The 26,115-nt window shown below is 34.2% G+C and overlaps 1 protein-coding gene across 1 annotated transcript in view; it reads right to left on the bottom strand.

Moving 5' to 3' along the window:
* Positions 1 to 26,115, bottom strand: part of LOC115231945 (lachesin-like) — a gene marked incomplete at its 5' end in the record, with an annotated part of 115,303 nt that overhangs the window by 26,158 nt on the left and 63,030 nt on the right. The window contains one exon of the mRNA XM_029801826.2: positions 8,253 to 8,540. Within this exon, the coding sequence (XP_029657686.1) occupies positions 8,253 to 8,540 (288 nt within the window). The remainder of the gene's footprint in view (positions 1 to 8,252; positions 8,541 to 26,115) is intronic.

The following is a 26,115-nucleotide window of genomic DNA, read 5'->3' on the forward strand; positions in this document are numbered from 1 at the left end:
CTACAATCATCATAAATTGTGATGTGAACAATAAAGATGATTATTATATCTTTTTGACTTGCTTATTTAGGAAAATAGAAAATTTCAAAAATAGTGTGTAGACATCAGTTTTATGAAAGATATTCCTGTTTTTGTAAACACCTGACTTTGTTTCTTTACAGAGATTTATGAAATTTATAAAACATCTAGATATGTTATTGGGGAAAATATCATCAACGTCTTTGAAGTCAATTAGAAATATTAAATTTGACAAGAAATCCCTTCTTTCAAGCAGATAAAAGTTAATTTTCTTTCAAATACAAGTTTGCCTAAAGATATGGAACTTTGATATGCTTGTCAAAGAAGTGTCGGCTTGTTTTAGTTATTTGTAGGTATGTGAGGAGACTTAACCCTTTAGCATTCAAATTACTGTCTATTGCAATGCTTATTTATTCACATTCTTTTAAATTAATCACACATTATCTTGTGGCTTTGTGATTTCATTGATGGGATTGTTTATTTTTATAATGATATTCTAGGGTAGGCACAAGAGGTCAAATATGACCAGTTTGAATGTAAAGCATGTTGAATATTTTGCCCAGATATGGTCAGTTTAAATGATAATAGGTTAATTTATAAATAAACATAATTAATTCTACTAGGAAGTCATTGGGATTCAAAAGAACTGGGATATTACAATTTTGTCGCATATTATAGTGGGCAAGAAAATGATATCACTTTGGATAGAAAGTGGTTGAAATTAATTACTGCTTGTATCACACAAGCTATAAATGAATGAATATTGTATGTGTAAACATATTTAGCTCTTTCTGTCAAGATTTGTTGGGTTACAAATCATACATTAAAAAGATTCTCTAGCCAGCAATATATGTATTGAAAACAGCTGTTGAGTCTAAAATTAATTATAAGTTATATGACAGAGAATATCGCATAATCAATTCTGCATAAGTAAACTCATTTAGGTTTACTGTAAGGATGCTTAAAATGATAAATATAAAGAATATTGCTTTCAGCCCTCCTCATTTAATATGTGTTCTATCCTATTTATACCTATGATACAAGATTTATATAAAATTTTTCTCTGGTTATATTTATGTAGGTTTTTTTTTTAATATTATTTTCATGATTGTATAAATAGAGGCTTGTCAGAATTGTAAATGTTGAATAAAATTTTTGGCTGTGTTTGTTCTGGCCTCTTGCATTCCGAGTTCAAGACCTGTTGAGGTCAACTATACTCTGAATCCTTCTGCATTCAAAAAAGTAAAGTAAGAGTGTGTTTTGAAGTTAATTTAATCGACTTATATCTTCCAGACTTCTTAAAGCAAGTGCAAAGAACAGCAAAAAGACATTTCTTCTCACTCCACCAATGCTTCTCTTTACTTTTGATGAAGGATTAATACTCAAAACATTAAGACACTCTCTTTCTTCATAAAATAATACCATATTTGTCAAACATTGTTCTTCCTGTGTTATCCTTTTCTATATATCTTTTCAGAAAGCAAGATATTACAGCTGAAAATCCAGGGCAAATTTTCTTAGTGCTGCAATCATTTTGAGAAAAGATAAACCACCAAAACCAGAGCATTCCTGGGAGAAGCAGCGATCTCGGGTATTGTTAGTTTTTTAAAGAAGTGTCTGATGAAGAGTATATTTATGCTCACATAGTTATTAACATGTTCCATTATAGCTATTCTTAATCACCTTAAATGAAAAGTTTTACATCTTCCTGACCTATATTCCAGCTCATTTTATTGTAAATGGTATAGAAGTTTTACACTGGATAGAAAATAAATAGTTATTTGCATTATCTGGGTTTCCAACTAACAAAGTTCATAAAGAACTATTATTAATTCACAATATCCATTATATGTGATTAAAGAACAAAATCAAAGCTTCATCAAAATCACTCTGGATCAGACACGCTATCTCTGAGTTGTTCCATTACCCCATTATCGTTAGCTGCAAATGCAATATCCGGTTATATACTCAACTAATTTTCAAAAACTTACAAGGAAATTCTGAAGTATATTTTTCTTTACTAATATATATATATATGAGGTCTGGTCAATAAGTATCCAGACTTGTCATAGTAATGGAGCTAAAGCATGCAGAGTGAAGCTGTTTGGTACAGATTGACTTTGAACTCTGTTGTGCATGTGTACTAAGTTTTGACATTCTAGCTCACTTCCGCTGCTTGGAAGGAAGGTGTGTAGCATGTGAGTGTCACATTCACCATGACTGAGAAAGTTATGGCGATACCTGCTCAGAGGCCAATGCAAAGTTGCCGACAGTGTATGGAGAGGAGTGTATGAGCTGCACACAAGTGTATGAATGGTTCAGAGGTTTCCATGATGGCTAAAAAAAAAGAGTCAATATTGACGAACATTCTGGGAGACCTGCAACCAGCAGTACTGAGAAAAACATTGCAGATGTGCGTGCAACTGTGAGAAGAAATCATCGAATCACCATCTGTGAGTTACAGAGGATGTGCAGTTTAGTTATGGTTCAGTCCATTATCACTGAAGATTTGGGTATGAGATGTGTATCTGCCAAGTTTGTGCTATAACTGTCTTCAGCTGACCAAAAAGACACTTGGGTTTCAGTTGCACAAGATCTCCTTGATTGTGTTGAGAATGATGAAATCTTTTTGAAAGCCTTGCATAGGCCTCTGAGCAGATATCACCAAGCATTTGGCAAAATTTGATGCAGATTCTCTGCTCAACTTTCTCTGCCATGGTCAATGCAGCAATTACACACTACACGCCTTCTTTCTAAGCACTGTTGTAAACAGCAGAAGTGAGCTAGAATGTTAAAACTTAGTGTGCATGCACAGCAGAGTTCAAGGTCAATCTGTGTCATGCAGCTTCACTCTGCGTACTTTACTTTTGTAACTATGTCAACAGTCCAGATACTTATTGATCAGACCATGTATAAATATATATATATATATATATATATATATATATGGGACGTTAAAATCTCCAACCGATCATGGCCGATGTCGGACCCCCCTGACACCTGTGCAGGTGGCACATCAAAAGCACTCACTACACTTGCGGAGTGGTTGGCGTTAGGAAGGGGATCCAGCTGTAGAAACTCTGCCAGATCAGACTGGAGCCTGGTGCAGCCCCTGGCTTCCCAGACCCCGGTCGAACCGTCCAACCCGTGCTAGCGCGGAAAACGGACGTTAAACAATGATGATGATGATGATGATATATATATATATGTAAACACATTCTTAAAATTAAAGGTTTTCTGGAACAATTAAATTGGAGGACAAGTTAAAAATGCATAGTTTCAAATAGTCTGCAGAATGGAGTCTTGAGAGGATATAAATTGCAGTCCAAAGGAGAAAAAACAAAACAAAAATTACACATTTCCCCATAAACACACACACGTGAATATATATTGACAAATATTCTAAGTGCTGGAATAAGCACTGGTATTGCAAATGCATTGTGGGATATAGTCTTGTTGTAAGAGAAGATTTCCAACTGCCATAATATTCTCACGTCACTTTATCTTTATTCACAGTACCTACCTTCATATGATATGTTTTATTCAATGCCTAGGTACTTCTAATACTCTTTGAGTGGGACAGGAGAGAGAGTGAGACCATTGATGCACAGGTTATGGATCTGGGGTACTGATTTTTCCCGTTCAATAATCAAATATAAACATTTCCTTTGGCCAAATTCCATTCCTATGTCTGCTGAAAATGTTATTAATATCCAGCTGTTTTTTGGCATTGTTAACATTTTAATCATAAATCTTGAGATCATCCACAAAGAAATTATGGGGTAGATTAATATCTACAGCAGTTGCAGATCCTAGCATGTAGCCATTTGAGTCTTGTAGCAGGAATGATGATGAATTTAGTGCCAAAATGAAGAGAATCACAGAAAAACTGTCTCCTCGGAATATTTACTCTGAAATATTTATAACATTGGAGATGAACTTCTAAGTACTAGAAGTGTTTCCCAAGTCTTTGTGAGCTTCTAAATGGTAGAAATTATGGCAAATGTAGATACTTCAGCAGCCATGCATGCATGTATGTAATCATCATCACCATTTAACATCTCAACTTCCATACTGACATGGCTGGATGGTTAAACAGGGACCAATAAGCGAGAGGGCTGTGTGAACTCCAATGTCTACTTTGGCATGATTTCTACAGCTGGATGCCCTTCCTATTGCTAATCACTTTACAAATGATGATAATAAATATACACACACACACTTATAGGAATGCAGGTAATGTGAAAGTATGAATTGTTGTGGGATGACTAAATAACCTTAGTGAGTCAAAACTATTGAAAAGGGTGCAAGATGCAACGAAAATTTTAGGAAAATAAAAATAAGAAAAAAATGGAAATTTTACAGGTGTGTGTGTTATATTATAGGGCACAAAAAGAAAATGACTCTCCCCAGACACAACTAAATAACCTTAAATTTATGAATAATTTGTATTAAAACTATTGAAAACACTTTCTTTTGTTTATTCAATTAAATGTATATCAATGTTTTATGTTCACTTTCCCATGCTGGCATGGGTTTTGAGGCAGCGTGTCACACTTTAATCTTGGAAACATCAGCCTTACAGATTTATAAACATTCCTGATGCCGACCATTTTTGTTGCTTTTTATAACATACAGGGATACGGTGTAGCAATTTTAAAATATACAGGATACACTCTCTCCCGCTTTCTCTCTCTTTCACACACACGCATTTTTCCATGCCATGAGAATACCTTATAAATAACTATATTAACAATTCATATACATATCTATCTATCTTTCCATCTATATATATAATATAGGGATACACACAAGTATATATTCTTTGTTGTTGACAGCAAAAGCATTAATGCTTCTTTATAAAAACAGCATGGGTTTTTAAAGAGAATGAATAGCTACTTGTGAAACAATTAAAGAAACCTTTGAAAAGATAAAAAAATAAACACTCAAACATGAATAATCCCCCAAATTAATGCAAAAACTTCTTTATATTAAATGGAAATGAATTGTGGTATAACTTTAAATATAAGCTTCTAGCAGTTTGATATCAACATAATATATGAAAAGAAACTCACACGCAGATATAGGACACTTCTGTTTGAATGGAAGCCATTCAAATAGTGATAGAAACTTGTATCATCAATAAAACATACTGAAATGTAGCACCAGGTTTCTATAATGCCACAGGCAACAGAACAGAAACTATTTAACCAATTCAAAATGTATATTGTGTTAACTATGTGATGAAACGCTGCATCAGAAAAGAAATATAGGGTGGAAAATTACTCTGTTAAATATCACTTGAATTCAGAGACAATGATTCCAACAAGTTTATTAGATTGTTGCTGTTTAGCCCCAGGCCATCCCTAGGCAAACAGACCTATGATCAAGATAATTCCAGCGATGAATATTTTTCTTTTACTATATTTATAACCTATAGTGTTTAGTGTGTCCTCCTCATACTAAGCAGTAGACTATGATTCGATGGAGATTTGGCTGTTATTTCTAGAAAGTTTTAGAGTGCATACAGCTTCCTTTGTCAGTTTATTGGCATTCAATTATTGTTAAATATCATAAGGATTATCTTAATTGATTTCAATTAAATATTAACCGTCACAAGTTTTATGAGCTACAGTTAGTTCAATCATCTTATGTAACACATTAACTATTGTTATTAATTATTATTGAGTTACCTTTGATTCACATAGTGTTAAACTCATGAATGGGAAACTTGATATCTCCTGGATTAGATATTAAGTGCATCACAAATTTAATTTCCTCAGTTAGCCAGTTTGCTATCTATTACCTATTTTGTTAAAAATATTAATAAACACAAGCAGTTTCAATTAAATGCCAATGAAGTGTTAACAATAGAATATAGAATTATCAATGAATTTGTTCAGTTATTGATATGATATAAACTATGACAGTCCAAATCATGCTGGGTTAGCGTCATGATGAGTTGGCACTTGTCAAAACTTTTGTGATGCACTCTCCATCATTATTTTATGTTTTTCTGTGCGGGTGTGGATTGTGCAGGTTTTCTTAGGCAGTGTTCTATGGCTGATGCCCCTCCTTCACTAACCCTTATAATCACTTTTTACAACATGCAAGGTCCTGCTGTACATATTCCAAAACTGGAGGATGTATGCTATATGCTTTCATAATATTCCCCTTGTTCATTTGTTTAACATCTATGTTTCTGTACTAACATGGAGTAGATAAATACACATTGCAAAGACATTGTTTTACAGCCAGACCCCTTCTTATCACCAGAAGAAATTTTAGCCCATTCTGCAAAGCTTAAATCAGGCCACCAGTGATGTACTCTGCCCATATTTGGAATGGTTCTGCTGAAATACACACTGACATCTTGGACTGTACCCTGAGAAGAGCCACTTTACTGATTAGCATTCCATCACTAACAGAGACACTCCATCTTCTGGCTCACATGTGTGCTGTCTCCTCTTTCTGTCTTTTCTGTCACTACTATAATGGTATCTGCTTCTTGGAATTGGCTAGTCTTGTACCTCTACCACTCAAACATCTCGGACCTAATTGTTCTTCCATCTTTTATCACCTTTGTTGCATTTAACCTCCTCCCCTTTTAGAAATTTGCTTGTTGGCTCATAATTGTCTGATGTTAAAAGAATAATGAGAAGAGAAGAATCGGAAACTGGGAAAAAAAATTTCATAGTAGGGCAACCAAAACTGATGATATCTATGCAGAACTGGCATGGGACCAAGTTGGTGCAGTCTGTCCCTAACAAGCCCCCAACAAGTGTTCACTAATTCAAATAGGATATAGTGTACTCTATCAGCTGACATCCAATAGTTATATGCCTATCCACTAGAATGATTATTCTGTGTAATATATTTTTTTCATAGTAACTCGGATGTTGTGGTTGTTTCTATAAAAGCACAATGTTGCAACTGAGTTGAAACTACAGAACAGCTTCACCTCAAACTGATTTGAGCTTCTGGAGTAAACTTGGCCATGGGAAATTCGTCTTGAGCAAATTTTGTCAAAACAATTCTTTGTATTTATATTTGAAGTATGGTTTCACGTTGAGTAAAGCAGATAAAAAGACACTGCAGCTTGAATTATTAATCACTAATTGTTTTCATAAGTTAATTTCCATAATACTTATACTAGTATTTATGCATTTCAAATTCTTTTACTTCCTATCATTGTGTAAAGTATTTGGTGAAGATAAGCTGTTGCTCCAATTGCATTTGCTATGAATAACTAGAAGAGAAAGTAACACAGGTCAGTCAGTTCTTATAGAAGCAAAAGATTAGAAACTACATTCGTCTTATGAGTAATCCATTTAGCACTCATAGGAAATGTTATGTTCAAATAGCATTAAAGATAGAACAATAACATCAGCTAAATATTAACAATAATAAGCAACAATATCTATGGTTTATGCATAAAGTTAGAAAATTATTGTGAGGGATACATTAGAAGTAACAACCTTAGAGAGATTTCCCAAAGATATAGCTTTTAATTTTCTTCTGTATCTCAAGTTTTACTCCTTGGTAACAAGAGAGCATTTTTTATTTTTGTAGTTATCCTGTCTACTAGAGATAGTGACCAAATTTTCCTCATATAAAAGCCCACCATCTTAAACAAAGAAGGAAGGAAACACTGAATAATGTAGTACAGCAATCCAAAAGGCAAGATTGTCATGGTTGAAAGATGTTTTTTTTGCACAGGTCTTCTCAATGAGGGCTGGTCTAAAACTAAACATCTGTCATTGAAGAATTGCCAAGCTACAATCGTCCTATGGAAGATGAACAATACTGTCACTGAAACACCGATTCTACCATCTTATAATGTGTTAGCAGAGGGCTAGAATAATGACAGTGTAAGGGATGTGCTGGGCATTATTGGCCGTACAGATTTTACTGAACAATTTTCCGACAAAAGATTAATGGCAACATTTAAAGATTCTTAGCTTGGTTGGATTTTTCTTACCAAATTTATAGCTAATATTATTATCATGCTAATCTTCCTGCTACATCATATGAAGAGAAAAAAACAATCACAAACAAGAACAATAATAAAAATAGTGAAGAAGAAATGAAAGAAAGATAACGTCAGAGGAGCAGTCATTCAGTTTCTGATTGATTAAAAACTTTTCTCTTAACCCTTTTTTCTTAAACCACCTATACTTAAACAAAGATTTGTTCTCGTCTGGGAAACAATTGATGGTTGAATATGCACTTACCATATAATACCATACTTTTTTCATCGCGTCCAAGTCGATTGGAAGCCTGACATGTATAAACTCCATAATCATCTTTTGCTATCTGTCTTATACGCAAGCTTAGTGTGATGGTATATTCATCATCACCATAAGCATCTATTCTATACTTCCATCCCGTTTGCAATTCTGTACCATTCTTTCTCCACATTGTAACACCTTGTGGCATAGCAGTTATTTTGCATTCTAATATTGTCTCTTTTGCTAATGCTTGTCCAATTCTTTTGGTAGGTAAATAAATCTCTGGTGCAACTGAAAAACAGAAAAAAAAACAAAACAAATAAATAAATATAGCATAAATAAGAACCAAATCAAATGGCTAAAATAAAGGCGAGGTTTGTTCAGATTTTGCAAGATGGTATATTTTATTGCAAGAAGAAGAAAGATTACTATATAGATATTGAAATTTGACCCATGCAGAAAGAATACTGAAAATATATTGAGAGGCTGCAGAAAGAGAACAATCTGTATAGTTGTTTAGTGTAAACAGATTGTGTGATAGGAATAGTCATAATTCATGGAACTGTTAATTCTTCCGCCTGTAGCAATGAATTATGCAGGTTTAAACATTTGTATATCATTGAATGTATTGGATATGATAGAAAGGAGTGAGCTCTCAGTGGCTCTTAGCACATTATTTAAAAATATCTACAGTTATAATCCAATAAACCATTGTTTCAGAACAACTTCTCTTTACAAAGTCAGCATTTTTAGTTCTTTCTTTTTTTTTGCCCAACCAAATTCGGTATCTTCTACAACTTCGTATCCAAACAGTAAATCCTCAATCATAGAATATGAATGATAATTATCAGAAAAGAACACTGAGAAGAATTAGAATTATTTGCGTTGCCATGGGATTTAACAAATGAAATGGAGGAATGTGTCAACTAGAACTTATGACCTTGTGACTTCATTCATGCACTAAGGACTTTATTCCTACTCTTTTGTATGATGAACCACATTCAGACATTCTAAAAAGACCATATTACGTACAATTTTCATAATAGAAATTTTAATAAAGTGGTGATTGAGAAACAACTTCATCTCTGGATTGCTACTTAATTACTATAACAGAATAGATGTGTCAGAATGGCATAAAATGATATTCTAAATATTTACTTATTAAACACTTACAGAAGTTACTTTTTAAAGATTATAAATGCATTATTCTTCAAGATGAAAAGTACTGGTGCTGCTGCCATGTAAAAAGCACTGATGATGGTGCCACATAAAAAGCACTAGTGCTGGCTGCATGGTAAAAGCATTAGTGTTGATACCACATAAAATGCCCCCAGTACACTCTGTAAAGTGGTTGGCATTAGGAAGGGCATCAAGCTGTAGAAACCATGTCAAAACAGACAATGCAACCTGGTCCAGCTCCTGGCCTTGCCAGCTACCATCAAGCCACCCAACCCACACCAGCAAAGAAAACAGACGTTAATTGAGGATGATGATGAAGAAGAAACTGCAGGAATATAGGCCCTGTTTTTGTAATAAAGCTAAATAATTTTACATATCTCATTAAGTGTTTATACAAATTTTGTTTTGAGCCAAAAGTAGAAAAATGTATAAATAGTGAATCTTTTGTGATTTTAAGTTGACAATCATAATTGCTGAGACCCCCTTCGGTCATGACTGACCATGGGATTGCATGACTGACTGTGGGATGCATGACTGACCGTGGGATTGACAATCATAATATGTTCTACTAATTTGAGGTAAAGCAGCTAAGGTAGATTATGCTATCTAGTTTAATATCTCATTGATGTGAATTTTCTATGAGGTTTTTTATTGTTTAGTTACTAGTTCAATCTATACAACTTATCAGCTCAAAACCTTAGCTTTGTTGCAAGTTAAAAAATTGCCAATATTTGTTGCTGTTTAGCTAGTTAAACCTTTTAAAAAAGAATTATGATGGAAAGGCTTCCCAATGATGACCAATTCATTTTTTGTACAGATATTGGCTGTGTGGTAAGTACAGGAGTGGCTGTGTGATAAGTAGCTTGTTTACCAACCACATGGTTCTGGGTTCAGTCCCACTGTATGGCACCTTGGGCAAGTGTCTTCTGCTATAGCCTCGGGCCGACCAAAGCCTTGTGAGTGGATTTGGTAGACGGAAACTGAAAGAAGCCCGTCGTATATATGTATATATATATGTGTGTGTGTGCGTGCGTGTATGTTTGTATGTCTGTGTTTGTCCCCCGAACATCGCTTGACAACCGATGCTGGTGTGTTTATGTCCCCGTCACTTAGCGGTTCGGCAAAAGAACCGATAGAATAAGTACTGGGCTTACAAAGAATAAGTCCCGGGGTCGAGTTGCTCGATTAAAGGCGGTGCTCCAGCATGGCCACAGTCAAATGACTGAAACAAGTAAAAGAGTAAAAAGAGTAAAGAGTATATTGTGCATCTAGAATAACATAATCCAATGTGATTCTCCATTTTTGTGAGGAGAAACACACTGGATAATGTTGTGATCTGAAGGAAATTGGGTTACTACTTTTCTAAGTTGAGCAACCATATACAGTCGCTTTTGTTTACTCATACCTATCATCATAAAATAGAATGGTTGAATACGTAATCATTGTTACTTGTGAACTTCAGTAAAATACTTTTAACTGCAGGAGTAAGGGTTCTGTTATAATCATAATTCTCTTTATACCATTAAAAAATATTATTGTTGCTGTTGTTGTTTTCTATTTTGCATTAATTTATTCCAATTCTAATATGGTCACTTAACTATAAGGGACAACACACTATTGGACAATAATAACACTCACTACACTGCCTCAGCAATATACTGGAAGATAATCAGGCACATAATACAATACCACTAACCAACTATACACAGTACATATGAAAATATAAATAGGGCCCAATACAGAATAAGATATGTGTGCAGACAGAGCTTTGTGCTTAAGAAGTTTACTTTACAGTTATGTGACTTCAGGTTCAATCTCACAGCAAGGTACTATAGTGAAATTAATGGACTGAAACTAGAATTCTTGTTGGTGACAAATTTAACACATCAGCTGGATCCTTGGTACCTTTAGAGTAGTACACACTTTCGCAAGCATTTTGAGCAGGTCTCCAGTATAAAGATAATACCTTCTTTCCTTATTATCAACTAAGCCATTAAAAGAGAAAAAAATGCATTTTAGACAATATCTTGTTTAAGTTTAGGTAAGGCTTGATCAAGAAGACGTATAAGGAGAGACATTTAAGTCATAAGAACTTTGAGTTTTTTAAAAGATATGTAGGTCTATTACCTTGGTTAAAACTAGCTTGCTTACTTACTTTAGATGTTACAATAATAATAGATACAAGAATTGTGGAACTTAATAAAGACTACTTGTTTTTCAGTAGAGCTATATATCTAGCTTTAAAACTACATAGCAAGCAAGATCAATAGGTGAACACTGGGTGTTGAGAGAGAATTAATTTTAGAATTTAACGTTTATTATTTGCATGATCCTTACCCTATTTAATTTTCCTGAATCTTTCTATTTATTTTTGTATATTTTATCATTATTTCTATAAATTTTCTGAATAATTACAATGATTCCAGTATTACTGAACAACTGACCATGATTTGCTTTTAGTTTTTTCCTCCTTTTTAAAACTAATTATATGCAAAGCTAAAATATATAGGATTACTATTGAAAACCCATTACTTTAAGCTATAATGTGATATCTCTGGTAATGAAATAAATTTGCACTTCCCTGCTGTTATATAAAGAAAAGGAATACAATATTGCTGTATCAAGATAAGGAATACTTCACTGCAGAAAACTACATTGCTGCAACTGAATCTTTAAGAAAACCTCCATATGGTCATTCAATTTGCTAGAAGTAACAGCCATATTTCACTGAAATAACACCATCTGGTTTTAAAAAGCAAAGGACAATACATAAATAACATCCAAGATATGGTATGTCTGAAAATAAGACAGAATGGTCTTGGCTGAAACATCACTTCACCATACCTCAGGCTGATTATTGTAGGCCTGGGAGTAAATAACAAATTTCCCTTCGTCTGCAAAAATGGTCTTAGATATACTATATCTAAGAAAAGGATGAGATGATCATGTTTGGAACAACTTTTTCTACAAGTTTAATCTGAGCTTAGATATAAGCAAGATGGATTATATACATAATACAGTCATACAGATCAGTAGCAAGTAACCATTTCTAAAAGGATTGAATAAAAACAGTTGCATTAAAGCCATCAACACATTCCTGACACAGTCAACAATGATCCACCATTATTTCTTCTCATTTATTAAAAAGAAAAAAAAGGAACAGCTTTGGATTAGATAATGTTGAAAAGTGATAGAGTGGTAATCCAGAAAACATCCAGCCTCGGAAAACATGAAACGAGAAGAATTAAGTGAAACCAACAGATTTTATGTAAACACAAACACACATCAATATTTGGCATTATGAATAGCTATATATATATATATTATATATATATATATATATATATATATATATCCTTATATATAAACAGCCAAACATTAACTGAAGGATCAGCCAATACATTTAAGTAGAATATCACACTAATATTTTTTTAAAGCAAAAGTTGATAGTGACCTCAAAATTCTGACTCAAATGCATTCATACCACAACTACCACCTCTTCTTCAATGAAACCACCAATACCACCAACAGAAGAAGGTAAGAGAGAAAGGAAGAGAAAGTGGGAGAGAGAGAGAGGGATGGATAGATGATTAGAGGAATAAATAGATGGATAAACACAGAGATTGTCCAGAAACTTACTGGTATTTAAGTGAATACATTGCTGAGAAGTATAGAACATTAGCAACTTTTATTGTTTGAATATACAGAATTTTGTGTATACTTCATATGTAACACGTCATCCAAAATTGAAATCACCATGCAATGTTGGGCAGGCCAGCTGAAGTATTCTGCCCTTGACAATAGCATATTTCAACTGACCTAGCCACCTGTCCATGATGGCCTTTAATAAAATTCAGACAAAGTGTTTACTTTATTTGAATAACCAAGATACCATTAAAAAAAAAAAAATTACAAAAACGTAATATTGTCTATTCTGCTAATTCATAGCTTTGGGAATGGTGTCACATGAAATGCTCAATATTGCTAAGCAAGGAACACTCCATTCCTCATCAGTGAAATTACTGTCACTTCAACCATTTTAAAAACCACCAAGTTTCCCTACAGGATTATGTTGGTGGAATGTAGATGGATAGGTAGCTGGGTAAGAAGATAGATAGGTAGACAGATAACTATATAAGTACATAGACTGATAGATCAAAAGAAAGAAGAAAAAAACAGCTACACCTTTAGAAGGAAACAAAGGAGTCAAGCAATTTCAATGACAAAAGAATTCTGCTTACAAAAACATTGCAAGAGTTTGATTTGATGAGTTAGATTACTTTATTTAATACCAACAATGTTTGACAAAAGAATATGTTTTTTTAAAGACTTGACATTTATTAGATCAGCTATATTATTTCATTCAGTGTACATTTAATATTTATGGTAAAGAAAGGAACAAAATATATGGTTAACCGAAAGCAAAACCTAGACAGACAACCATTTTAATTCAGTTTGATAGAATGAGAGAACAACTAATTATTTCCCAATAACTTATGCTACCCACCTCTTCATCAAATTGACATTTACTCCATATTTATAAAAATAGAAGGGAAACTTTTTTTAAATGTTATTACTTCTCAAGGTTTTAATTCTATTCAAAGACAATGGCAATGTTAATGCTATTCTTAAAGTCGATTACTTTTTAAACATTTCTGTGCTAAGTTAAAATTGATTATGAGTGATATCTTTTATCAAACCTAAGAATGTTGGCAATAATCTTTGGATGGAAGAACAACATGAGTTATTAAATATCTGATAATTAAAATTTTTACAAGTAAACTATATTAATAGACCTTTCAAGTGAGTTCATAAATCAGGAATATATTAGTTTACTTTGATAGATTCAATTGCAAAATCAATTACTGATCTGCAAAGTGCATAGAATTCAAATTGTGGTCAGAGCAATTTATATATGTGATGAAAACTGTTTCTCTCTGCCTTTAAGAAGTAAATTACAGCTGATTCTCTAAGTCCTTCTACTCCCAACAATTGATCATAGCTTTTTTCTTTTTTTAAATAAATTCTGAAAGTAGTTATACCAAGTAGTATCAATAAAATGCATTTGCACTGCAAGATACAATTTGCACTGCTCATTCATCTAAGCAGGTAATATACAAATAGAACAATGAATCATATTCTGATACTCTATGCCATGTGGTTTCAAATAATATTGTGATGTATTAACTGATGACACCAACACTAGAGAGGTAGCTGTGTCCACAGAACTAAATGGATGTCACAAGCCTGTGGTTTACAGAGTGAGAAGTATGAATGATAGTCATGAGAGGGATGTCCAGTAAGGTTGGAGGGATAGAAGTAAGCAGTTTTCTGAGATGGGCATGTATATTCAATGCAACACAATGTGACCGAGATAGTACAGGGATGATAGAGGTCTTTGTGGTCCAGGGAACAGAGCAATGACAGAACCCTGCAATGTATGGGAGAGAAGGAGAGAGAGAATATAGTGGCAGTCAGAGTGTTACAGGGTACTGGAAGGTAGTATAAAACAGGACAGTGGAGGTAGAATGAAGTGGGCGAAGCCATGCAGTGTAGCTCTTTGTACATAGGCTGTGAGATGGAGTCGAAGGTATAACAATGTCATTCTGCAATCTTTGTGGTGGAAGCACTCCGTTGGTTACGACGACGAGGGTTCTGGTTGATCCGATCAACGGAACAGCCTGCTCGTGAAATTAACGTGTAAGTGGCTGAGCACTCCACAGACACGTGTACCCTTAACGCAGTTCTCGGGGATATTCAGCGTGACACAGAGAGTGACAAGGCTGGCCTCTTTGAAATACAGGTACAACAGAAACAGGAAGTAAGAGTGAGAGAAAGTTGTGGTGAAAGAGTACAGCAGGGATCACCACCATCCCTGCCAGAGCCTCGTGGAGCTTTAGGTGTTTTTGCTCAATAAACACTCACAACGCCTGGTCTGGGAATCGAAACCACGATCCTACGACCGCAAGTCCGCTGCCCTAACCACTGGGCCATTGCGCCTTCTTACAACTATATGTCTCTCACGAAGAGCCTTACAACTATATGTCTCCCACGAAGAGCCCAGAAAATCCCAAACATCAGAAAATGTATTTTCCTTCTAAAACTAAGCTACAAACAAGCATATAGGAGGAATTGTGGATGGCTTTTCTTAGATAGCTATATTGCAAAATATGTGACAAAATATACTGCTGCTACTGCTACTACTACTACAGAGACCAACACAAGACAATATATTATGTTCACAGCAGAATACACACATAATCTTAAACCCCATTAAAGATTAAATATTCCATTATTCAACCATCATGAAAATGTGACAAACCTGACTAAAACCTGAAGTAAAGTGATGGCGGGGTGTCAGTATTTTCAGTAATGACTTAAAATTATCACTGTATCACAGGTAGCTTGGACACAAAATCTATCATAAAATGACAAAGGTGACTTGGTCATAACTACTGCAGAAACTGATAACTACTTCAATGGAGAGTGTACAGTCTATGTGAGAATCAGTTTAACCCTTTTGAGTCATGTTCCTAGTGTAGCAGGAATAACTTAAATGTAATCTCTATCGGATTCCTGTTAAAGTGGTAATGGACACCATTGCAGAAAAAGATAAAATACTGAAAACAGACAACTGATCACATTGTAGCTCTGTAGCCAAGTGTGTTAATGACTTATTGTCAATAGTGTTGTTTACTTTTGATTTTGATCAGGAAAAAAAACCCCAAAAAAACCAGAATGGATTTATTTCCTATGAAATGAGCATGTGATGAAACCAACACTTTGTCTGGTAAATGAGCAAGGCTTGGACTCTTTACAGTTGAGGAAATTATTGATGATGTTTATTCTTCAGCTGAAGAGTTTACCCAAATGCAGACAATGAGAGGGATTCGGACAGTCAAACAAGTGAAAGTGATGAGGGAAGTAGTGATTTGCAACAAATATGGGAGTTGAGAGATAGTCCCATTATTGTTATTCTGAATATTTTTGTGATTCTATCCATTAGTTTACCTGCAATCATTACTTTTGAGCTGTGTATGCAGGTATTTATTATTTTGGCTCAGGAACCAGGTGGAGGTTAAAGTTAGACATAGGGCCCAGATCTGAGGGAGTTAACACAAACATCCCAGAGACATCTTAGGTTAATGTTTCACTTACAGAGAGGAAATAGCAATCGTGTTGACCATCAGATAGAGAGACAGAGCTCTGTGACCTAAATAACAATGTATAAGAAGGAGCAATACTCTTCCATTAAAAATACCGACAAATATTTCCAGTATAACTAAATTAACTGCTATATTACAAATGTGAAAGGATTTATATAGATAGTAATAATGTTAGACCGAGAGAAGAAAATTTGCAAACGAGAAAAAGTTGAGAAAGAAAATTTGCAAACGAGGAAAAGTTGACAAAGAGAATAAACAGCATCAGATGTTTGAGGAAGGAACTTAGAAGCCCTTACTAGTTTTTGTTATACTGTCAATTGGATTAATTTCAAAGCTAATGATTTTCATTTGGATTTGCATAATAGATTTCTGTTTAGATATACATCAAAGAAAAAGTAATGAGAAAAAGATCAAAATTAACTAAAGTAAGTAAATGATACAATCTATAGATTAATGATCAACAACATATGTCTTTAGTGTCCTGGAAAAATTCAATCAAAGTGACAAAGACAGACTTATGGACTGGAATTACACAAATATAATATACATAATATGTACATACATAAACTTGTACTTCTATAGATATAATATACATTAATACATGCAAATAAATAAAATACACATATATACATACACAAACACATATATATTCACAACCCGTGCTAGCACGGAAAACGGACGTTAAACGATGATGATGATGTAATTACAAGATTAACTACTTGAAAAAAATGTAACTTGAAACTTTCCATTAGAAGGTTGATGGAGAGAAAGAAAGGATCAGCAACAGAGAAACAGAAACAAAGGAACAGACAGAGGTGGGGGACACAGGGAATTACACATTGTTGGATAGACAGAGACACAAAAATGGTACCTAAAAGATAAGAAATTACATGAAAAGAAATAAATGTAGAGACAAATTGATAGCAACAGAATTAAAGAAAAAACAAGAGGAGAGACAGAAGAAAGATGGATAAGAAAGAAGTCAAGAGAGAAAAGACAATGAAAAAGCTACAAAGCAAAGACCATCCTTGAAATAGTGTATTTTAAGGATAGTGTCTGTTGTTAGAGTAATGCATTTAATACATACAACATGGAATTGATAGCATTTTATAATGCAAATGCTGTCTTTGATTCTAGCAGGATTAACTGGTAGCACTGCAGTTACTTGCTCAAGATATGCATAATTAATTCTATAATCCCTTGAACACAATTGTATACATTCAGCTGCTTATATTTAATAGGTGGAGGCGCAATGGCCCAGTGGTTAGGGCAGCAGACTCGCGGTCGTAGGATCGCGGTTTCGATTCCTAGACTGGGCGTTGTGTGTGTTTATTGAGCGAAAACACCTAAAAAAGCTCCACGAGGCTCCGGCAGGGGGTGGTGATCCTTGCTGTACTCTTTCACCACTCTTTCTCTCATTCTTTCTTCTGTTGGCCTGCTCACTTAGCCTGCGGGGTGGCGTCATTCGAAGGCTAAAACAATGCAAACGCATTGTGACCAGCGATGTGTAGTAACATCTGATAGTCTGGTCGGTCACGTGATCACGTGATATTTAATAGATGATATTGTAGAAGCTGATCCATGTTAGCAACACTTTCAATTACAATTATTATCAGGCATTTCAGTTTATATTACTAAAATTCTATGGAAATGTATGAGTGTCACCTCATCATCATGACTTTTTCATTTCATATTAGAGTCCTTATGTTGAACCAAAGTATATCCTTACTACTTTTCCAATTATGAATATTAATTTACTGGATTCAGCATTATCTTTCATACTATATTTTATAATATCTTTGGTTATAAGTTTCCAGCAAGCCAGCTACCAGATCATTCAATATGTGAAATACTAATTCCCTTTTGGAAACTTAAAGTGACAAAAGATTGCCTGTGAAACTTGTTGCGGAACAAATACCACACAGAATATTTTGCTGAGCCTCGTCCCGAAAGATCTGTAGAGCTCGACAAAGACATTTTGCAAACCCTGGTGGAACAAAATCCCATCCTAACTGATGAGAAACTAGCAGAGAAGCTTGGATTTGGTCATTCAACCATTCATTGACACCTGTGTGCCATCAGAAAAGTCAGCAAATTGGGTCAATGAGTTCCTCACAAACTTTCTGAGTCTAATCATATGTAGAGAGTGAATGTGTGCTCTTCTTTTCTGTCACATCTCATGAATGAACCTTTTTTGGACTGCATTAAGACTGGTGATGAGAAATGGGTTCACTATAAAAATGTCAAGTGAAGAAGACAGTGGGTAGGGAAAAGAGAAATACTGGCACCCCAGGCTAAAGAAGGTCTTCACCCATGTAAGGTGTTGTTATTTGTTTGGTGGGATATGAAAGGTTTAGTCCACTTTGAACTTTTAAACCCAAACCAAATGATAAGAAAGGAGATCTACTGTGAGTAGCTTGAGCGGCTTAAGTCAGCACTAGAAGGAAAATGACCATCTTTGGCTTCAAGATGAAAGGTGTTCTTCCATTAGGATAATGCTCAGCCACATACAGCGAGGATGACATTCCAAAGGCTGAATGGAAAATGATGCCCCACCCACTATATTCACCGGACATTGCCCCATCTGATTATCATTTATTTTGCTGTCTTCAAAATCACTTGGATGGAAAAAATATGAATTCGGTAGATGAGATCAGAACAGTCATGGAGGAGTATTTTTTGTCACAGACAAGTGGATTTTGGAAGTGGGACCGTATAAATCTACCAGATAGATGGAAGAGCATAGTAGAAAATAAAGGAGAGTATATTTTCGATTAAAAAAGAACTTTGCTTATCTTAATTCTGAAAAAGAAAAGAAGTATAAAAAAACTGCATTATTTATGTGATGACCCATTATTTAGTCTGTGTCTATCAAATTTCCCTAACAAAACACTGGTCTACTTAAGACTGTTTTAATAAGAGGACACTTTACTAAGGTGCTACATGGTAGGATTAAGCCACAAACCACATAGGTGTAAAGCAAATTTCTGATCCACACAGTCATGCCTGCACCCATACAATAATCTAATAATTTTACATGACATCTGTCCACCTGGAGGTATGAAATGTAAAATCAACACCACTAGACTTGAATTTAGGATACAAAAGAACTTTAACTAAATACCACAGCCTGTTACTTTATTATGTATAAGAAAATATCAGTACTCAAGCCAGGAACACAGCAGAATAAAATCATTTGACAATACTCTCAATGTCCCCAAAACTGATTTTGCACTCGATCAAAATAAATCATTATTCTCCACGTAAAAAGCACCCACTACACTCGCGGAGTGGTTGGCATTAGGTAGGGCATCCAGCTGAAGAAACACTGCCATATCAGACTGGAGCCTGGTGCAGCCCCTGGCTTCCCAGACCCTGGTCGAACCATCCAACCCGTGCTAGCGTGGAAAACGGACGTTAAACGATGATGATGATGATGATGTTTCAGTCATTTGACTGTGGCCATTATTTTCTTATAAATTAGAAACAATATCTTAGTAATTTTGTTTTGCTTGCTTATTATTTTATGTTTTAAATCCAATTTTTCATGCTGTTATTAGTCGGATAGCTTTAACAAATATTGATATTAGCATATTGTTGTCAGAGTAAATGATTTTACATGCCATCTTACCCTTAACTATTCAGCTGTGAACCTGCAATGATACTAATTATCAGTCAAGCAGAATATTGAAAGCGTTCTTTTGTGTTTTGCCTACAGGCATATCAGAATAGTTAAAACAAGATTTGAAGTATTTGAAAACCACTGAACTTCTTCATTACTAGTTGCTGTTGTATGGTATCTACATGTATGAATGTACACATGTGAATGCTTGCCTAAGTATCTGAGCTATATTTTGTGTCTACTTTAACTTAGGTGCCATCATATTAAGAAAATTTCAAGCAACTCTTAACAGGGTTAGGACTAATACAAATTAGTGTGGAGAAATAACAAAGTAGTATAGTATATATTGACAGCATACTTGCAGAGAAAATCCTTCAACATTGTAAAGGTGATAGTATTATCGCCAGAAGATCTGAACTGAGTATGTTATTAATAAGATATTACTGGTATCTTGACATAAAAGTTCATGCATTAGATATGTATTTTACTTTCTGAACTCAGATCATGCTATTATATATTTTTGCTTTCATCTCTATCTCTCTCTCTGATCAATAAAACAAATACCAGTCATATCAAAAGGTTGATTCAATATACTGTATCTCTCCCTTGTAAACATGAGAAAATTCTTAAATTTTCACTGGAGTTGATAAAATAAATAATTTCTTAATTGTTACATTTATGAATCCCAGAATAAGATATTGCTTCTATTCTGATCAATTGTTAACCTTCAACAAAATACAATTATGACCCACACAAGAGTGTGACACCTAAATCAGTGATGATGCTGATATTAAAGATAAAAACATCTTCAAACGATACTTTTTTTTTTTCCTGACATGATGAAACTCGCCAGAAAATATTTGTTTGAAACACTCTTAAAAGATACATGAAATTTTTGTTCAATGTTCAAACAACTCTACCTACAGCTTATGATATTTTAGCATGAACACATTTGCTAGTCCTTAGCATATAATCACCTCTTCACTTTCTCAAATACTCACTCCACTTAGTCAAGGGGACTTTTCCCTTCTTCTTTTCTATCTTGCAAGTTACTTAGCAACCACACAAGTGCTGAAGGCACAAACAAAAAAGCACCCAGTACATGCTGTAAAGTGGTTGGCATTAGGAAGGGCATCCAACCACAGAAAACATTCTAAAGCTGAAATGGCACATGACACAGCCCAATGATTCATCTTATCCAACCTATCATCCAACTTACACCAGCTTAGAAAACAAATGTTAAATGATGATGGTGATGATATTGAAAGAATCATGGCATTATAACTGATTTTGCTGACATTACTATCATCATTATCATCGTTTAACATCTGCCTTCCATGTTGGCATGGGTTGGACGGTTTGATTAAGGACTAGCAAACCAGAAGGCTGCACCAGGCTCTAATCTGATCTACAGTTGGATGCCTTTCCTAACGCCAACCAGTTTGAGAGTGTAGTGGGTACTTTGTATGTGTCACCAGCACGGAGGCCAAGTCAGGCAGCACTGGCATTGACCATACTCAAATGGTGCTTTTCATGTGTCACTGGCACAGGAGGCAGTTGGGAGGCACTGGCATATTTATCATTATTATTATTACTATTAACATAGTAGTTGAAAATATTTATTAAATCTTACTTATAACATATTCTTCATAATCAGACAGTACAAAATACTGGTCTACTCAAGTTGCCTAAGTTAAATAAATAATCTCGCCTCATGGAAACATTGGTACTTGTTAAAAGATTCCTCTTTACATGAAACCAATGGTTGCCTTGTTAACCAACAAATAATGAATATTTATCTACCAAAGTAGTGTTGAGCACCCATTTTCACTGTTTGACACCAGCATATATATATATAAAAATATATAAACATGCATGAAGAGCTTCTTTCAGTTTCTCTCAACCAAATTCACTCACAGGACTTAGGTCAGTCTGGGGCTATAGTAAAAAAAATATTTGACCAAGTTGCCATGCAGTGGTACTGAACCTGGAACTATGTGGTTGAGAAGTAAATTTCTTACCACACAACCATGCCTGCACTTTCTTAACTATGTAGACACACAAGAAATAAAGCAAGTGTATATTTCTAATACAATTCTGAATCACGATTTTTGTTGTCTAAGAATTTTTTTTTTGGAAGCACTCTGTCGGTTACGATGACGAGGGTTCCGGTTGATCCGAATCAATGGAACAGCCTGCTCGTGAAATTAACGTGTAAGTGGCTGAGCACTCCACAGACACGTGTACCCTTAACGTAGTTCTCGGGGATATTCAGCGTGACACAGAGAGTGACAAGGCCGGCCCTTTGAAATACAGGTACAACAGAAACAGGAAGTAAGAGTGAGAGAAAGTTGTGGTAAAAGAGTACAGCAGGGATCACCACCATCCCCTGCCGGAGCCTCGTGGAGCTTTAGGTGTTTTCGCTCAATAAACACTCACAACGCCCGGTCTGGGAATCAAAACCGCGATCCTATGACCGCGAGTCCGCTGCCCTAACCACTGGGCCATTGCGCCTCCTGTCTAAGAATATTTCTTATCAAAGGACAGCATGCTTGAAATTGATATAATGAGAATTAAGAAATATGTATTTTCAAATAGTGGAAGTGTACCAACGACTGGTTTTTAAGAGAGAAAATGTTAAATGGCTTCTCACAATTTGTCGTTTATGAGCATAAACAATTTTTATACGTAAATACTTAAGACTTCTCTCTTTCTCATTGACCACCAGTACAATTTTCTGAAAGCCAGATCTACAGAAAATGTATTTTCTTAGATCAAGTATTACTTGCTTTACAAATATGAGTAAAAACAGTAATGTTCCTTTTACATTATCAATGACACAAGGAACAAGTTCTTCCTACTTAATTAATCAATTCACTGGTGCTATCTGTCTCTTATCACTTGGAGTAGAAATTGATTTGTAAAGCATTCCGTTGTAGTATCCATTGATGGAGTTCACTTTATCCCTTATATTTACTCTGGTGTACCTCGGCATTTAGTTATGCTTCCCACAATTCTCTTTCTTTACATTCATTATCTTCTTGATTTGTAACCATACATACACCATCATAAACGACTACACCCTTCATTATTCTTTAGTTTTCAGTACGCGGAGGTCATTCTATCTTTTCATGTCACTTTAGAATTGTAAAGGTTTTGTAAAAAGAAACCTCAAAATACATGCTTCAATGGGTACATGGCATTATAATCTCTTTTAATGACACTAAAATAAACGATACAAATATCAAGCAATTTGTTATTTTGTAAGACTAAACCTAAGTATGCAAACTTCCACAGCTAAAACATTAAAACTCACCAGAAATGCTGAACCTTACAATCCTTGACGATATCTCAAGATAACCAAACATCTATAACATTACAAAATATCATTGTTCAACTTAAATGGTAATGGCTAAGTTTCTTCTTCAGAACCGGAAAATACTTCAATTCTAGTTAGATAATGACCTTATACAAATCACCAGTGTGATTCATATTAGAGTACTACTCATATATTAGGGAAGATATTGTTGCTTTTGCATGCTAAATAATCGTCCAAGGCTGTGAGCCTCTATGTGGTCACTTTAGCTATTAGAGATATTAATATATCATTCCTCCAATAGTCTAAGGAGAAGAGAGAGATATAGTAGTACTACTAGATATTTCTAAAAATACATGATGGTCATAGCTGAAGATTGATCTGGAACTAAATAATGACAGCACTTTTAGAATACATTAAAAAATGTCATTTAGGAAATTGGTAAAAATTCATTCCCAAATGCACTATGACTGCATTCTTTTCTGTCTCTTTTAATGGCATATACTATTCTGAGAATGCAAACTGAATACTGCAGCTATCCAAAGCTCAAATAATATATGCCGTTTTCTCTACTTGCCACCTTTAGTCCCCATAGCAAACATATTTTTCTGTATTTCCATAACAGAACTATTTCCTATCCACATTTTCCCTTTGGCATCAAGCTACAGAAATTACATGTAACAGTAACTGCACTGACTTCATTCTCAAAAGACCTGCAAATGCCATGAGCACAACCTTCTGCCTCAGATTATGTAAATAAAAAAGAGCAGTTATGTTGTTGACTTATTGCATCAGGGCGAACACTGCAATTATAATATGAAATAGTTTCAAAAGGTTTTAGCTGTCTTAGTTAGTAGCTGATAATAAGTAAATAAAATTCTAATCCTACTAAATTTGTTTGTTCTTGTTTTATGAACTGACACTACAGACTATTTGAATGCATTATACAAAATTTTAATTAACTTGAATGAGTCTTAAAATAATATAGAAGAAGAATATTTTGCACAGAAAGATAAAAATATACTTAAATGAAATTTATCACAAAAAAAGTATCTGTATATAATCTGTAGGTTGGATTAAGCGATAAACAAGAAAACCAATTTCATGTTAGATTACAAAACCCAAAATCAAATAAATGGGGAAAATATTATAATTGCAGTGTAGGATTATAAATGAAATCCTTCATATTCTAAAAATAAGAAGACTGATAGACAATTGATCAGTCTGGAAAGATTGGAAATCAGTTACTATATATATAGATTTTACACACAGCCTACACTGTACACACCCTTATCAGCTGTTGGCTGGAGAATGTGATTTTAAAACCTTCTGATGTAAGTTAAAAGCTACAAGTACACAACCAAATTGAAAAATGTGCTCCCTTACAGAGTTATAGTATTTAATATCAGGCTGTTTATTAAAAAAGAAAAATGAAGAAAATGATTATTAGGAGTATTCAGTATAAGCTATATAAGCTAACAGAGTGTTCCCTTAAGGCCAGATTTCACAAAGTAACAAAATGAGAGATAAAAAGAGGCTAGATTGTGTATCTGAAGAGTCTACATACTTAATCAGTATAAATGAGCAGACAGGAATACTAGGGAACAATATAGCGTGTAGAAAATGACTGATATTTATAATTAAGGAATAGGATGAATGAATTAGGAATGCTTCTAGTTAGCTTAAATATTGTCACTGAAATATATGAAGATTAGACAGTAAGTTAATTAAAAAAGCTTGAACTGATAAAGTTACAAAGATTGTACAAGAGTCTGAGAGACACTAAATATTTCAAGATAAATAAGTAAAGTGGTAGACAGCAATAACAAATCAAATTTGTTGAAAAGCTGATATGCGAGATGACTGGTATATTAAAGGCATTGCTCTTAATAAATTAAGATTGACATAGGTAATTAAAGATAGTGAAAGTCATGATTTAAACAGGGATGATTTGAAATAGTGAAGAATATAAGGAAATTAGTGATGTTTGCAAATAATAAGCAGAAAAAGTTTGTAAACCAGAAAAAATTATTTAGCCATGAAAAGGAGAAGTTAAAGTAAATTTTTCCCACAAACAAAGATCTTGTCTAAAGATGAACATTATGTTTCATGAAAGTGACATGATGAAGACGAATGTATCCAAAGTTGCTTCCTCTATTTTCCAGAAAAATGAAAATATTTTTCACTGATTATAATCATTATTTTTAATACATAATTACTTATAGTAGACCTTTAATGTTTTATGCATTAAATATACTAATTCTAATTTGCATAGTTAAAATTTTATAAATTAGGTACCTAGATTAATTTGAGTGTAGGAGCTAGTTTCTTTAAAATTTTAAACAAGTTAAAAGACTTTTTGCTGTTATTGACAACTAAATATGAAAAAGCAATTACTTCTACTTGAAACATAAAATGCACATTAGACTAAAATTATTATAAAATCATTATTAATTATTATAACAGGCCCATATTCTTTACCAGATTGCTAACCAATTTTTATATATTCTTGAATATCTAAATTCATTTGCCCTCAATGAATCCAACTTCCTCAAAACAATGATGTTAGTAAAGTTTTAGAAC

This window comes from Octopus sinensis, unplaced genomic scaffold, assembly GCF_006345805.1.
Source record: "Octopus sinensis unplaced genomic scaffold, ASM634580v1 Contig18962_ERROPOS898185, whole genome shotgun sequence".
Taxonomy (NCBI): Eukaryota; Metazoa; Mollusca; class Cephalopoda; order Octopoda; family Octopodidae; genus Octopus; species Octopus sinensis.